The 17922-nt window shown below is 37.2% G+C and overlaps 1 protein-coding gene across 3 annotated transcripts in view; it reads right to left on the bottom strand.

The window, feature by feature from the left end:
* The window catches only part of ASXL1 (additional sex combs like 1, transcriptional regulator), a 54456-nt gene extending 40767 nt beyond the window's left edge, over window positions 1–13689 (bottom strand). For 2 of the 3 annotated variants that reach the window (XM_023523276.1, XM_023523278.1), the window contains exons 1-3: window positions 13560–13689; window positions 12517–12519; window positions 11091–11199 (exon numbers count right to left, since the gene is read on the bottom strand). In XM_023523276.1, coding sequence (XP_023379044.1) covers window positions 11091–11199; window positions 12517–12519; window positions 13560–13615 — 168 coding nt within the window. In that variant the 5' untranslated portion in view covers window positions 13616–13689. The remainder of the gene's footprint in view (window positions 1–11090; window positions 11200–12516; window positions 12520–13559) is intronic. The other variant, XM_023523277.1, reaches the window with a different exon arrangement.
* Between the last annotated feature and the right edge of the window lie 4233 nt (window positions 13690–17922).

Here is a 17922-nt window from a genome sequence, read left to right as displayed (position 1 = left end):
ACTCTTAATAGTCAAAAAGAGGAAACAATCTAAATGTCCATCAACTGAGGAATAGATAAGCAAAATGTGGTAGATCTATACAACTGGATACAACTCAATGATAAAAAGGAACAAACATTACAAGACGGCTAAATATCAAATACCTGACACTAAATAAAGGAAGCCAGACTCAAAAGGCTACATAAAGTATGATTCCATTAATAGGATAGAAAACAAATCCGTAACTAACAGAAGCTGGGGTGGGTAAAGAAGGTGACTACAAAAGGGCACAGAGGAAGTTTCTGGAGTGATAGAACTGTTCTCTACACCTTCACTATGGTGGTAATTACAGATCTGTATGTCAAAATTCAAAGGACTGTATCCTTAAAGGGGTGACTTTTACTGTATATAAATGTAAAACTGAATTCTTAGTGGAGAAGCATGTTAGCACCAACATTTACTGGAGTAAGTGCATTCAAGCCACGTATGGCATACGTGTTAAAATGCCAAATAAAATGTCAAAACAAATGTGAACTAAAAACCCAAATGTATTTTTTAAAAACCTTATAGAACTGTATACTAGCACATCAAAATGGGTACTGTACAAATTATGCCAAAATTTAAAAACAAGGAAAAAAACACAAAATACTATTCTATACCCATAATACTCAGGCTGTGGAGCAACAAGAATTCTTATATACTATGGAAGGAGTATAATTTCATATAGTCACTTTGAAAAACTGCTGTACTAAACCTAGTAATGATGATCAGATGCAAAATCTACTAGTCAGTCCTATTCCCAGCAATATTACATACCCTAGAGAAGCCACTGCATACATATGCCAGGAAACATGTACTAGAGCAGCGGTCCCCAACCTTTCTGGCACCAGGAACCAGTGCTCTTATGTGAATCTAATGCTTGATGATCTGAGGTGAGCTGAGGTAGTGATGTTAGCAGATGAAGTTTTTCACTTCCCCGCCACTCACCACCTGCTGTGCACAGCCAGGTTCCTAACAGGCCATGGCCTGGTACCAGTCTGCAGTGGGGGGGGGGGGGGGGGGTGTTGGGTGTTGGAGACTCCTGTTCTAAATCCAGCAATGCATATTTAAAAAGAAAACCATGTCAAAGTGACATTTAATCCTAGAAATACGAGAATGCTTGAGCAATGGGAAAAAAGACTATTAATATAAATCACTACATTAACAAATTAAAAGAAATGAACTATGATTCATTTACTCGCACAAATATCTGAGTGCCTACCTTTTTCCTAGGAATTGGAGAGACATCAATAACTAAAATTTAAAACCCCTCCCCTAATGGAGCTTCTGTTCTAGTCAAAGGAGACAGACAACAATAAATAACATGCATACATAAATGTAGCATAGCAAACAATGATAAATACAAAAAAGAAAAACGAGGCAGGAAATGGGGATTGGGAATGCTCTAAGGCATGGAGGGGTCAGGGTGCAATTTGAGCAAAGACCTGACAAGGTATGTAGGTATTATTTGATAGAAAAGCATTTCAGACTGCTGAAACAGCAAAGGCAAAAGCTCTGAGAGGAATAGTGGCAACATGTTTAAGGATCACCAAGGAGGCCGCCATGTTTACTGAGCAGAGAATCAGGGAAAGAGAATAAGAGGAAAAGGATGGGAGTGAGGGTGGGAGGCAGACAGCATTAAGGGAATGCAAGCGACTCTTGAGGATTATGGCTTTTATTCTGAGTGAAGAGGTTTGGGAGGTGGGGGTGAACACTGAAGGGTTTTGAGCATAGGAAGGACATGATCTGACTGATGTTTTTTAAAAAATCTTCCTGGCTCCAGCACTGAAGAGCATGGCAAAAGTGGAAGCAAGGAGACCAGCTAGGAAGCTACAATAATCTAGGAGAAAGATGATGGTGGCTCGGAGGGGTGAGGGAGTGGTAACATGAGATATATTCTGAAAGCAAGCCAACAGGATTTATTGATTACATGTGCCATGAAAGCAAAAGAAAGGTGTTAAAGATATCTCCAAGGTTTCTAACCTAAGCAACTTAAAAGAGGAATTCTCACTAACTGATATGGGCAAGATAAGGGTGAAATAGGTTTGAGGTGGAAAGATGAGATCGGTTATGTACATGTAAATTTTGAGATGCCATTAGTATCCAAATAGAAATACCGAATAGGCAATTGAATATAAACAAGTCTGATGTTCAAGGAGGAATATACAGGGTGGAGATATAATCTGGAAGTTGTCAGTGACAGAGAAACAGAAAAGCAAAGGAGACAAGTTAGCAAAACAAAGGAAGATGAAATCTAAGTGTTGCACAGGAAGATACTGAAAAAAACCAAGTAGATTCATCCCCTAAATTCGACAGGCTCAGAACTTAAACCAGGTACCATGGGCAGACAAGGATAAGGTATATGGGGTTGAGAACGAGGGGTTTGCATTGGGAGGAGACAGACACCCCTACTCCAGCACAATGCATCTAAGTGACAACCACTATCCACTGCTATGGGAGACAAGTGAAGCCACAAAACCACGATACACTGTATTTCCAACTAGTATTTAAGAGCCTGACTCTCAGGAACAGGACCTCAACCAAGGATCATTAGATAACTGAGTAAGGCACGCAGGGTAAAAAAAAAATACCCATAACTAAAGTATATAATTATGGAAAAGATCCTAAAAGCTTTCAGGGAGAGATAGTAGAAAAAAGGGAGAGGGCGCATATAGAAGACCAGGTATCAATATGACACTAGACTTCAAAAATAACATTAGACATTACTTTTTTCCTTTGAAAAAATAAAGCTTACACTTTGAAGTTTTCAAACACTCTACTCCATGGAAAAGAGAGCTTGGTAAACATTCCATACTACATATTTCAATATTGATACTAAATTACTATCCTGAGCTAATTTAACTATTTGGTTTATAGAGAACTGCTAACCATCATGTTACAACAATGTCCTTCTATGTTTTTCCCGTTGCATTTATCCAGCAAACATTTATTGAGCACCTACTATGACAGATGCTAAGGCTACAGCTGAGAATAAAATAACACAGATTCTCTGCCCCTAAGGCCTAGTTCGGAGAAACCTATCAAATGATCGCCCAAATAATTATATAATTATAAACTTATAAGTGATAAAAAGTAAAGTTCAGGACACGAGAATATCCAATTTAAAGATAAGGCTCCTCATGGAACTAACATTTTGAGACATACAGCCAGGCATAGGCAGAAGGAAGAGAGTTCCAAATGGGGACCCTAAAACTGGAAAGAGCTTAAGGAATTCAAAGAACTGAAAGGGCAGTGTGGTTGAGCAAGGTTTGGATTTTTGGTACATGCCATAGGAAGCCATTGACAGGCTATCGAACAGAAATGTGTCACGATCAAAACAATCCCTTAGGCTGTTGTGCACATTACAAAGCAGCAAACTGTATTCTAAGGGCAAAAGTGAAAGCAAGTAAACCAAACAGGAGCTATTTCAGTATTCAGCATACAAAGGTAACTTAGCCTAAGGTGGTGGCGATGGAAATGGAGACTTCAAAGAAAGAAGTTTTAAAAAGGGAATTGTCAGGAGTTAATTTACCAAAGAAAAACTGGCATGAAGAGTCAAAGAGAAGACTAAAACAAAAGATTAGCTGACACTTAAAGGCACACATTTCAAAGCCCATCTAGTACAACTGAATTGAAAAAAGACAGTATCTTCCAGAATAGGAAAAAAACAGACATCTTTTTCACTCCCTATTCCTCCCACCTTATGATGTAGAAAGAATTTGAAGCTGTACTTTCAGAACTTTGAGTATGCTTCTCAAACTTCTGAGGACCAACTCATGTAGTCGAAATTTAAAACCTCCTAACCTGTCTTTCATGTGTTAAATACAAATCTCTCAAATAACCAAAAATGTGACTTTGTACCTTAAACTCTCTACTTAAACTCTCTCAGACTGTTTTCAGCCTTTTTAGTTCAGCAGCAGGAAACATTTAAATTTCAAAAAGACCAATGTGAGGAGCATAATGCCTGGCTGGAATATAGTTAGCCCTCGAACATCAATTTCCGTGCTGCTTTGGCAGCACATGTACTAACAATCGGTTTCCATCATTTCTTTCAGATTTAGCTAGGCTTAGACTAAACAAGTTCCTCAAATGACTCTCCCAAAAAGTCAGATCTGAAAGACTGAGAAGAGATCAAATGTGAAGTTTTTATATCAATGACCCAAAGAAAAGTGTATTTTTTCAAACACAGTCCTAAGGAAGCCATGTACAATCTTCTTCCTAGAACCCTGGCGCTTTAAAAAAAAAAAAAAAAAAAAATCCACACTTAAAAAAATGTTTATAACCTTTTCGTTTCCAAAATATATGTCACTTTAGCAACCCTGAAATTATCCTCTTCCCTCCTCCCCGACCCCATCACCCTTGAGCTACCACAAAATCATCCAGATGGTAATGCTTTCCAAACCTGTTACCTGACCTTTACCGCTTCACTCTTACAGGTCTTTGAAGTTCAGGAGGTAGAAAGACAAAGGCAGTTCACCTCTTAAGCATAAAACCAGATTCTGACCAGGGCTCCAAAAACAATCAAGTTCTATCTTCTTCCTGAGCTGGCTGGGGATCCTGTCAGACAATGGAATACCCCTTTTTTCAAAGTCAGATCCAGACGTCCCTTGAGAATCACTCAAACAAATAAGGAACCTTTTACCAACTGAGAGGTCAAAGCCTTCATCAAAACTAAACTGAGCGAACAGTACTACTGCTCTACCACTAACTGGGCCTCCTGTGTAGAACTCCTACAGCAGAGTGGAGAAGGGTTTGTAATGAAACAGTCAGTCCCAGTAAATACCAAATGCATCACAAAAGAACAGGAAGGAAAAAAAGAAAAAGGCTGCCGTACTTTTCACAAAAAATAGTCTAGATGTTAGAATGTGAGCACAGGAAATATCTTTATTGAATTTTTACTCTAGGAGATTTTCAACAGAGCTTTCGGGGTCTGGGAAAGATGCCTGGGTGCTTAGGGTATGGAGTGAGGATGGTAGAACTCACAGAGATGGAGAAGCTGGGCCCTCGTGCTTGTTTCAACCAGAGGAGTTTCACAGTCATCTATTTCTATTTTGCAGCCCCATTTCATGAAAAAAAGGGTTTTACACCTGATGTATTTAAATGATCTATCTATTTCAACTCCTTATTAGAGTTAAGAGGTGGGAGGAATAGGGAATATTAGAAAAAGATGTATAAACAGAGATATTCAATAAGCTGGAATTCAAACCCTGACTCCTAGAGACCAGTGCTCTTACTACCACCATGTATTACTCACTCTAGCATAGAAAAGCTATGATCGGAAATGCCCCAATATAATTAATACAGAGCGCACAAATTCAAACCAACCAGCCATAACTAAAGAATTCACATCTAAGCATATGAAAAGCTACTTTTGCTTAACAATTATAAGAGTTTTCATTAAGGAGAGTAAAACCGACATTTTGAGAAATATCAAGAAACAAGATGCTTCACAAGATGAAGTGACCAAAACCTGAAGAAAAATTCTATTCTAAATTGGCGTAATGAAAAGATATCAAACTCAAAAGGTAAGGCTCTAGGTTCTACTCCCAACTCGACCACATGCATTTGTCACACAGATATATATTCACAGATAAATCATTTAATCTGTCAGAAGCTCAGTTAAGATGATCTGAGAGACCCTCCCCCACTAAAATTCTAGGACTCTAAGCATTAAAAAGATCATCTATTTGATAAGGCTAACAGACTCCAAAGACACTGTCTAAAAAAATCACTACCATTCTAAATAAGTAGAAATTCTTTTTTCTAACAAGCAAGATGATCAAAGTTTAAAACTGTAAAAGGAATAACATGATATCTAAAACATACCTAAAATGCTTAAATTGTTTCTAATGGCTCAGTTTCTGTCTTCGGCAATTAAGAGGAACCAGATTATGATGATAGCTTGGGAACAATTTATTTCTAGTGTCAGCAGATTCCTTCACAGATTTATGTATAACTGCTCTAAAGAGGGCAATGAAAAAAGGAGGGGGGTGGGGGGAGTTCCTTAGAAGTCGACTTGCTGAGCAGAAGAAAAAACCCAAAATATGCATTTTCTATAATAGAACTGATATAAAAAGAAAGGTGAATTACAAGAACTAGCTGGCTAAAGATTTTGATGATGCCATCTTCTATTTTTTATTCAGCCAACATTTATTAATTACCTATTACATGCCAGACCCAGGAAATACAGTGAAAACAAAGTCTTTGCACTTGCATTCCAGTGTGGGGAGGCTAAGGATAACCAAGTAACCAAACAAGGTGATTTCTGATACAGATAGGGCTATGAAACAAAAACTTTCATAATGTTGTGGAATTATATTGGTAGTTAGAGAAAGCTTCACTGAGAAAATATTTTTGGACTGAGAACCATATGACAAGCTACCACAAAGCTTTCCAGGTACAGCGTTCCAGGGAGAGGGACTAGTGCAAGGGCTCTGAGGTGAACCACAAGTTTGGGGTGTTTAAGAAACAAAGTGAAGGCCAAGGTGGCTAAAGTTTAATGACCAATGGGAAAGGGCTAGGAGAGCAGATCAGAGAGGTAGGCAGGGACTAGGCAGGATAGTGATATGATGCGATTTGCTTTTTTTTTTTTTTTTTTTTTTGCGATTTGCATTTTTAAAAGACCACTCACTCTGCCTGCTATATACCTATCAAAAATCAAAATGGATTCTGACATTGCCTTATAAATGACAGACTAGAATTTTACTGTATCTAAATCTAGCCTACTTCATTTGTTCTCTGTATAGTTTAGAAATTGCTGTAAGTGTGGAGTTGTACATGAATTGTAGTAACTATAAATAACATTGTGAGACTGCAATAATTATCTCCTCTTTCTCCAATTGCTTCTTCCTTTATTTACAAACTGTGGATTTTAATGGATGGATACTTCAAGTGTAGCCATCTATTTTTCACTAAGATGCTTTTTATACTTAAAAAAAAAAAACCATTCGATATAGTAAAAAGATTCAATAGGGTTTGTTAATTGAATTAAAAGACCCTGAAGGCTGAGTGCTATATCGACACATGAGGTACAATAAAATGCAAATAGCCTTAAGGGACATCTCAATTCGAGCATCATTCCACAATAAAACTGAACAATGTTCAGATGACTGCAGTTATACCTGACAGCAAGTGCTGGAATGACCACTCGCTAACCCAGGTTAAACTCACCAGTGACAACCACAGTGACAAAGGCATAGTAGTTGGGCATGAACATCCTAAAAATGTAGAACTCTACAAAGAAGCTCACAGTGGTTTTATAGGATAGCAAATCTCAAATGCAAAAAATGACATAAATCCTACCTCTAACTAGGCAATGATGGACACTGACAGTTGATTTCAGGAACAGTTTAAGAAAAGCTATTCAAATCAAGAATTCAAAGCATGGATAGATTTCCTCCAAGCATGCCTGCAAACTAGCTCTGCAGACTGATGCAAGCATTTATATATAAAGTTTCAAATACACCATTACATTACCCAGAACAACTTTTATCAGAGAAAGAACCCTGTGGCATGCTCAAAAAGACACCGGCTTATCAGTAAACCTTTGGGAATCATGGACAAGGCCACACAAAAACTCCTATTTTCAACTAAGTAGCAAAACCACATGGATAAATATAACTTTGACCTTGATGGCCCACTAGAAGAGATTTCCAAGAAAGGAGGAGAAAAACTACCAAGCCATTTTGCACATGCTTTATTCCTTAACACATGAGAGAAAACTTAGGCAAAGAAAATGCCACAGGATTTCAGAGATGTCACTACCACCTTCAAAAGGAAAAATGAGAAATGTTGAGTAAAACAATCTGTCTTCTTGTCACTTATTACAGGCAATATCCTGACTCTCAAGTAGACCACTATACAAAATATCCCATCACTTCCATCTGTCACTGCTGAGTGGCTCTAGACTACAATCTGGAACAGTAGACATGTTCTGGCAGTATAAACATAAAGGAGTCTGGAAATAACCAAGGCTTCTATGCTTTTATTAGCCTTTAAAAATACATTTAATTCTACAAGACAATTGACCTGGATTGTTCAAAAATATCAATGACATGAAAGATAAAACAAGGCAAGGGAAGTGTTCTACATTAAAAGAGATTAAAGAGACAAGAAAACCAAATGTAATGAATAATTCTTGACAATGCTGGAGCTAAAAAAATAAGCAATAAAGAATATTTTTGGAATTAGAAAAATCTGAATATGGACTATTTTTCTTGAATGTGATAGTGATATTATGGTTATGTAGGATAATGTCCTTGCTCTGAAGACACACATTCTAGTAATAACTAGGTATGGTGTCAAATAGGTACTACATTTATCAAGGTGATCATCTCATAAGTTATATAAATATCTAATCACTATGGTGTATTCCTGAAACTAACATAATATTGTATCTCAACTGTAATAGAGAAATAAAATTGTATTTAATTAAATACATACATTCTAAATTATTTAGGGGTGAAGTACTAGTTCTAGTTAACAGTTTCAAATGGTTCTGAAAAAAAAAAGCATATATATGTAGAGAAGAACAAAGCAAATGTGACAAACTTGTAACAATTTTAAGAAAGCTAGACGGCTGGGGTGTACACAGTACTCCTTCGATTTTTCCATAGCTTTGAAATCTTTTCAAAACAAAAAAATGGAGGATTAAAAAAATTGTACTTAGCACCTCTTTGAACTTGAGTGTTTACTGGATAGATACGAGTTCTCAGATGACTGTGACGGTAATCACGTGGTTCAGATTTTCTATATCCTTTCTTATCCATTCCTAAATAATAATAAAGTAAAATGCCTGCACAACTTCTGGGAGATAATGTGGTGATAATGAGGCATTTAACAAGAGACTATTACCACACATTCATAACCTAGAATCTAGAATTCTACAACACTCTTTAAAAAGAATAAAGTATGTCTATATGTACCATCATGACAAATATATTAACTAAATAAAGCAAACAGCAAACAGGTCAAAATTAGGAGACACATACAGATAATTAATCAAATGAAAATTCTACCAAAGCCACAGCAGTAAACACCTTTCATTTTAGCTGACTGACATATGAGCTACAGGCCAGAGACAAATCTAGGGATAGTTCCAAGATTATGAGCCGTATTTATCACCAAATGTCAAAAGGATAATTAAGTACCAGAATGTAACCATCACGCACTAATTCATTCATGAAATATGCACTTACTGAAGGCTACTTTGCACAGTAACTTTGGTGGATACCGATGTAAATAAAATAAGACTGCCCTCAAAGAGTTTACAGTCTTACTGGGGGAAACAGACAAGCAAACCATTAACCCAAAAAGAGCACAAAGAATATCAGAGAGGTGATGTGCAACTCCAACAAGCAACATGCTAAGAAGACTAACCAACATAAAGCCAAAGGCAGATGAGAGGACCCGCTGAGCACATCTTCAATCAATGCATCTCAGACAGGGCTACAGACTAACAATACTATCAAGCTTACAGCAGATTCATACAATAGAGTTTACTAAGATATATTAAAGTTAAAACGAAGAAATTTAATTCACTTCAAATATTTATTAAGCATGGACTATGCCAAGAATTTTGCCCATAGCCAAATTACAAAGACAAAACTCAGTTCCTACCCTCAAGGTGTTCATATAAAAAGGTTATTTCTCCTCTCTCTTAAAATAGAAGTATGCCATTAACAAGCACATTTCTAACATACATAATGCAGATGATTATAATTATACATAATTACATATAATTACATTATATATAACAACATAAATAGAAAAATGCTATTAACAAGCAATTAAGGTTGAGGAATCTAAAGAAATACTATAAAAGCTACCATTTCTTAAGAACTGACTCTGTGTTAGGAATGCATACACCACCATAAAGGGTTAAAATCACCTCCACCTCAATACCCCTACCCCGTTACAAAGCTATGTTTTGAACTCAGGGCTTTGTCTCTCCCAAGGCTCAGTTCCTGACATTACATTATGCTGCCTCTTAACAACAACAAAAAAAGGTTCAAAATAATAGAAATAAAAACAATACAGAAAACAGCACAGACATTGGAATGTAAAATACATTTGATGTGTACATAAAGACCAAGTTTTGTGACTGCAGATTATAGAGCTGGTATTTGCTTAAGTGTTTAATTTTGAATTAAAGAAAACAAATCTATCAAGAAAACAAAACTAAAAGAGAAAAGTTTACATATGGACTATTACAATTTATAACTACATTTTGGAAGAGTATAAAGGTCAGCCTCAATATTTCAGTTTCCTCACCATCAAGAGGTCATCTTATGTCTAAATCAGGAGTAAGGAAACCACACCCAAGTCAAATTTGGCCCGCTGCCAATTCTTGTAAATAAAGTTTTATTGAAATACAGCCAGGCCTGTTCATTTGTGCATTGTCTATAGCTACTTTCCTGCTATAACAGCAGAGCTGAACAGTTGTGATAGAGATCACATGGTCCACAAAACCTAAAATATCATCTGGCCCTTTACAAAAAAAAGTTTGCCAACTCCTGGTTTTAAGTGATAGCCATATATACCACAAATGGTAGAAAAATAATTAGCCTTTTCATTTCAGCTCTATTAAAGCTTTATTATAAACTCTACCTGATTTAAGTTCTCTTCCTTCATAATTAGTATCAATTAGTAAATGCTAATGAGTTTTTGAATTTCCACAAGTATGTTCACATTTCAGTTATTTTCCACAGAGTAGGTCTTACTTTAGCTGCCCAGAAATCTATCCTTCACAATATCATTACAAAATCCTAATTAAGGCACATTTGCAATTACCCCCACATATACTTATCCCTCTACTGCATACAATCTGCAAAGATACAGACAAGGAACAGCTAGATATAGACACAACAGCTAATATGACTAAAATAATTCCTAATACCCTGTTCACACTAGAACATCTCAGTCAATGGCCATTTAGGACCAAAAGCATCAGCATCACCTGCCTGCTTATTAGAAATGCAAATTCATGGCCTCATTCCAGACCTACCAAGTGATTCTTATACACACTAAAAGCTTAAGAACTACTGCACAAAAACAGACTTTATAGTACTTACCTTGAGTGTGAAAAGACTGATGCGGCCAGGCAGTTTATAAAATAGCCCCTCTCCCCCTCTTGAATTGGAATGTAGCATGGCATTGAGACACGCAAGAGGGGATGTCCCACTGTAAAAAACACAAGGGTGGGTGAGGGTCACACAAATCCATATGCTTACTTACTCAAAGATCTAATACCCTCCAACTAATTTCTAAATCAAGAAAAAGCAGAGCAAGAATCGCACAACAACAATTCCACTTTGAAAGTAGCAAAAGATAACAGATGAAATTCACATCACACCCAGTATACTCTGGGATAAGACACGTTTTGTGATACACCTGAGCCATACTTGACACTTATCTAGTGCCTTTTGATACAATGAATCACTCTCTCAAGAAATTTAGAAAAACTACACATTTTTCAAAGTCACTTAGGAGTTTTGAAAAAACACTACCCAATATTTTTATAGTTCTTAAATTAAAATTTAATATTAATTAAAAATAAAACCAAGTTTCCTAGCTTCTATAGTTCAACCTCTATATTATGCTCAGAAACTGCCACATATAACATGATCAACACAAAGACCACAGAATCAATGGTGCCCCCCCAAGAAAACAAGCATAGCTTTTTTGTTCCCAGTTAAATATTTTCTAATAAGCACACAAAAGAATCATGTTTCATTTGCTTTCTCTCTGTGTGTAAGGGGTAAAGATGGGTTTTATTCTAAATCTACCCAGGAGCAATCACTTAAATTTGAATATAAAAAGAAAAGTAAGTCAAATGGATTTAGTGCCCAATAATGCTCAAAAAAAGATGGTATATTAAGTTATTTCATGATCCCTGCTACAAAAGCAGGTTGAAAAACAATGACAACTCAGTGAATTAGAGGCTACTTACTGAATCTTAAAATAGAAAAGCTGTCAAAAATACAGACAACTGACCATTATTAACGTTTGGCACTAGCATGCTTAATGGTAGTGTTCACCTGTGTACCTTCTCTTCCCTCTCCCCAGTATGTTAAAAAATATATATCTTAAGTAAAACCTCTTGGCATTTTTCAGAACTAGAGGCCCTAATTTATGCAGAATGTTAAAAATAATTTCTAAGTCTAAAAGAGTCATTAAAAAAACTCTATTACTTATTCTGCTTGGAACACACAGGATGCTAAAAAAAAATTTCAGCAAGAACCAATCTCTAAAAGAAACCTTGTGCAGAATCTGGAGTATCAAGTGGGTGTGCTAACATCTCTGCTAGAAGGAGGAACAGCATGCTGGTATAATCTTTCTGCAAACAGTGTAACTCCTACACACTATACCCCTGTCTACAAATTACAGAGCTGCTCACTCATCACGAGCCACCATGACTGCTTCAGAATTCCTATAAGAGCAAGAAGCAGAAACAAGTTAAGGTTCTTAATTCCATCTGTCCCAAAGGGACTAATTTACCTTCTATAGGCATAGTGGTCCAACAGCAGTGCAGACAGCAGCATGATGGGAAATAGCCCATAAAAACAAAAATAAAGCACAATTAAAACACTACACAGAGCATAGGTACTATTTAAACAAAAGTGACCTAGACAATCCTGATCTTCCCTCCCCACAGAATGTTACCTTGAGAATGTTTGAACTGACAACTGGAAAGTGAGTACGTTTTGACCCTAAAAGGTCAATTCCAAGCAGCTAGAGCTTAATCTGTAAAAACATACGCTGTCTGTTCTGAGTCCCAGGAAGAGACTGTGTTGAGCTCCCCTCAAGGAAAAAGGAAAAAGGAAAAAGGAAAGGAAAGGAAAGGAAAGGAAAGGAAAGGAAAGGAAAGGAAAGGAAAGGAAAGGAAAAAGGAAAGGAAAGGGAAAGAAAGAGAAAGAAAGAAAGAAAAAGTATGGGTGAGGAAAGAAAAGGATTAAGGGCAGTCACTGTTTTTCATGCCTGCAATTCCTTTGTGTTTCTAACTTGTTGCTTCTTTAGGCAAACTATATCATAGGGTAACAAAATTAAGGTCATCTCAAAATTTACTATATCCATATCATGAATGGCTAGAATCTGTAGGGGGGGGGGAAAGCCAGTGGGTTTTATGGTGATGAGACCACCCTTCTTTGATCCTAAAACAAAGGACTTCAGAAATACAGTACAGAGAGAAGGGTAGTTTTAGACCTGTTAGAGCCTATCAGAGTCTGCCCTACTCTATTAATGAAACTTATAAAACAGAGTACAAGAGAAAATGTGCCGATTCCTACACAAAAAACAAGCTCCAAGTCAAGATTTAAGGAAGAGCAAGTACGGGAAAGCCGCTGGACCTCTGATGAAAACAAATGGATGTTCACCCACTCCCATCTTCCACTCTGAGGACACACAACCTGGGAGATAGTTTCACACTACCACCAGACACAGAAGCACATATATATGTATATGTAGACTTATATCACTACATAACTATGGAAAGACACACATCCTATGAAACCCTCATGCTAAGCAACAAAAACAATACAAACCTCATTTCCTTTAGTCCTTCTGCTTCTATAACCTGCAGAATCTGTTTTGGTGTCATTGGAGCATCTGAGTAGTTTTCTAGTACCTGAAGAAATATAAATGTTCTGATTTCAGTGTGCAATTTCCATTTATATCCATCAACCTATGTCACGTGCTCCAGTTCTGCTGAGGTATCACTGCTGACAATGTATTTTCCAGTTAAAATTACTTTGGAAACCAAAATGCTAAAAGTGACTGTAATTAGCTAAAATATTCTAATGCTCAACGCTAAAAACATACATCTTCTTAGCATATGTGTTATGGTATATGGGGCCTTAGCAACCCTGCTTACTGCTTAACTTGATATTAATATAACTAAACCACAGAATACATAGTTCTACACAGTAATTTGTAAGTCAGAAATGCATTCAGATTTCTTTCTCAAGGAAGACTGATTAGTACTCATATTGTTAAATGATGATTTTTGCCACTATATTGTGAAATTCTGGTGTTAACTGCCACAGCACATTTTGCCATTTGGCAACATGACACTGATTCTACATGATTACTGCAAGTAAAATAATGAGAAACAGAACATCCCATTTATGTTAGCATCATCTACAACTAAGTTATGGCAGTAGTTTCTTACTGAGCAACTGCGGTTCTGATTTTAAGAGGTTGAGTTGTTTTAGAAATGTTATCCTTCTTAGGGAGGAAAAGGTCAGACTGTCAGTATCTTTGTACTGACTCTATCTGTGCAAGTGCTGAGGTTACTCCAAACTACTAACATCTTAAAGTCATTTCACAACAGTAACAACTAAGTAAGTACTGCTCTGTCACAAATAAAACATAAAGCAAGAAGTCTGACAGGATGGCTGCTGAAGGCTCTCGCTGTAGAACATGAGCCCTTAGAACAAAAGGAAGTCAAATTTTGGAGAAGTGCTAAAATAAAACCCTTATTTACCATGATCCCATTCTTAGCTTCTCTTTTCAATTTTCACATTCTCCTTCGGTAACACCATGTCTCACAGTTTCAACTACTACCTAAATTCTGATAACTACCAAATCTCTACCCCTAGCCTGGATTTCTCCCCAAGATTCAGACTCAGATATTCAGTTCTGCACTGGCCATCCCCCTCTGATCGTCTACTCTACTTCATCTCCCCTTTTCTTCCAATATTCCCTCTATTGGTCGGCAGCCTATCTAATCACCTAATACAGAAACCTATGCGTCATCTTTCACTCACCTGTCCCCCAGTTCCCAGTTTCTTACCTGACCCAACGCAACAGACACTAAGATCCCTGCAACCAGCCCTGCTTTCCTCAAATCCATTCTTACTCTGTTGCCACCCTTCATTGAACAAATTTATGAATACTGTGTGCCAGGAACCAGTCTAGGAAATCATCAGTATACAAAACAAATCTCTGCTCTCGCAGAACTTACCTGCTATACCCTGAGGTCAACCCAACAAAAGAAACAGGCCCTCATCACTTTCCTGCTTTAAAATCCTTCAACAGCAGCCTAATCACATACAGCAAAAGCTGAATCTTGGCCCACCAGAAAAACACAGGCTTTAGAACCAGACAGACCAGGAGTCAAATTCTGGCCTTCTAAACTTGGGCAAGTAACCTACCCAATCTGAGCCTAGGTTCCCTCATCTGTGAAGGAAAGATACTGATGCCTTCCTCTCAGAGTTGTTTTACAGGTTAGAGATAATGTAAACGCCTACAGTGCCTGGCACAAAATAAGTACCTACTGGCTTGGCATACAAGGCCCTCACAATCTGATCTGTGCCTCTCTACTTAATACTGCCACAAACTTTATGTTCCAATAACTACATGTAGTTCTACCCAATTCTCCACCCTGCAAACACACACACACACACACACACACACACCTGCTATTTCTTGTCACTAGCTCCTGCTCACATCCTGTGATGGGCCTAACTCCTCCTCGCCCTTCAAAATTCAGTTCGGAAATCACCTTCCTCCAGGAAGCCTTCTCTGATCTCTGCCAGGAAGAGGTAAATTGTCTTTTCAGTGTCCCCATAGTTTTACAACACATATAATTTACCTTCCAAAGCAGGACACTTGAGAGTGAAAGGAGGAAGTGTTCAAAATTATAATAAGCAGGACAATAAGCAGGAACCAGGATGTCAATTTACCATTTATACATCTCTGATGGCACTTATCATGCCTGTGATAAAATTCTGTTCATGTGCCTGGACCTTCCCCATCCCCAGAAGACCATAACCTAAAGGGCAAATCTTACCCATCTCTGTATTCCAAGAACCTAAGTACCAAGTTAGACAGTGTTAACTTGAAAAATCTCGCAACAAACTCTGGGACAAGCTACTAATGTTCGCTGCCACAGATATCATTTATTTGATACTGTGAGCTGAGCTTAATGAATTTTTGCAGCATAACTTTAAGAAGCATGACTCTAAAAAACTAGTTACCAATTATTTTAAACAACAGTCAGGAAGAGCCTGAGAATCTAAGACAGAGGAAACAAAATCTCTAAAGGCAAGTTACATTAAAAGATACAAAGTATTCACTTATTAAAACTGTATATGTTTTCAGCTTTTAGTATAAGAACAATTCAGCAGTGTTCTATTCCTAGTCTGTCTTTCTAGATGGCACTTTAAAGAAAAGGAAAAAAAAGTATCTCTTCCTCTACTTCAAAGGGAAAAAAATGTTTGATGTAAGAATGGTCAGTCATGAATCAAAGTGAAAGATAAAGCTGTGCAATAAAGAGTTTCTCAAAGCCAAGGAGAATCCATTTAAGGGCATTCAATTTAAAGGAAAATCCCCCTGGCTATTTTTCCCAAATTGTTCCTAACAAACAGAAGCATTTACACCCCTTCGACCCTCTAAAATCTACCTCTTACATCTAGAAAAGACAATACTACAAAATATTTGATATAATATCTACTTCTCAACAACATAAATAACATCTACAAAAATCAATTTCCTGGGGCATACTATGCTGAAATTCTCCAGAAGTCTCTTCTTTCCTACCAAAAAACTTTTTAAAAGGGTTCTCAAGTTATCACTCTAGCCACCAGTTTGAGCAAGGTTAAAAACAATATGAAATGCCGACAAGCAAGTGCATCTGATTGCCATGGCAAACACCTCAAATTCACCTGTCCAAAGAGTATTTAGATCTAATCTAGTGCCCTCTCATTTCAGCTCACTCTAGTCAAGCTTCTCTCTGTACAGTGATAAGCTCTCAAACTGTCCAGCACTCAGTTTGTTACAGCAATTTTTTAAATGGGGAGAAGACTCTAAAAGTCCCTCACCCCAACGAAAATTCTAAAACTAAAAACAATAAAAGATATGCAAATCTACATACCATATTCCCACGAGTCTTCTAACATTTTTAAGTGCACCACAAAGTAATTTCAATTTGTATTTCTATTTTTTAAATTAAGAGCCATAGAAGAAAAAGAAAACTTACTCAGATAATCCGGCATGAAGTTGAGCAAATAACAAATAGCAACCTGTATACTGAAGTTCAGATCACAGTTAATTCAAGAACCTAAAGAGGCTTAACAAAATAGCGGACCCCAAATTCCTAGTCTTTCAACCAGTAAAAGCCAACATAGCATTGAGACAAATAGACTTTAGAATTCTGTCAGGACATAAAAAAATTTAAAGGTACTTTCACCTAGCTCTAATAAGTAAAACTCTGGCAAGCAAATTTCCTTTCAGTGCCCAGAGCAATAAACACCTGTGTTAACAGGAACTCAGATGAGAATGTCAATGAACACCCAAGACTCAACCTCAAGAGAAAGAGAGCACATCCTTTTGGCTCTCCTTTACTCTCCTTCAGGCCTATAATCTGTTTCCAGGTGAAGCAACACTGGAGACATCCCGAAATTCCCAAGAGATCCTGAAAGCTAGCCAAAGCTTCCAATTTTGATTAAATCAGAAAATATTTAGGAACTTCGAAAACAGCTTTAGTTCTTGCAAACCAATAACTGAGTTTTACAGGCTCCAAGAAAGAAAAAGGTGTACCACAGATTTGTAACAACCTTCAACACATATTCACCTTTTTGCACAACACCTCTGAGGCAGGAACTCACTTTCCAGTAAAAGATTAGAAGGTTGAGCTTCATTAAAAGTGAATTATAGCTATTACATATAAACTACAGGGCATCAAGAGACAAGTAATGGTATCTGCACTATAACCCCACTGTGACAGTTCTGAGGAAGTGACATCTCTGGGAGAAACGTAACATGTTACTATTGCCATCAGCAAGATTTTATAAGGACATGTCTCGAAGTGTCTTAGTTTTGAGGGTGCGAATCCAAAAGGAAGACATTTCACTTTTAAGGCCTCTGACACTTTGAAAACAAAAAATTCACAACCCCCCCCCCCCC

This window comes from Pteropus vampyrus, unplaced genomic scaffold (assembly GCF_000151845.1).
Source record: "Pteropus vampyrus isolate Shadow unplaced genomic scaffold, Pvam_2.0 Scaffold388, whole genome shotgun sequence".
In the NCBI taxonomy this organism is placed as follows: domain Eukaryota; kingdom Metazoa; phylum Chordata; class Mammalia; order Chiroptera; family Pteropodidae; genus Pteropus; species Pteropus vampyrus.
This window is presented reverse-complemented; position numbering and strand designations above follow the sequence as displayed.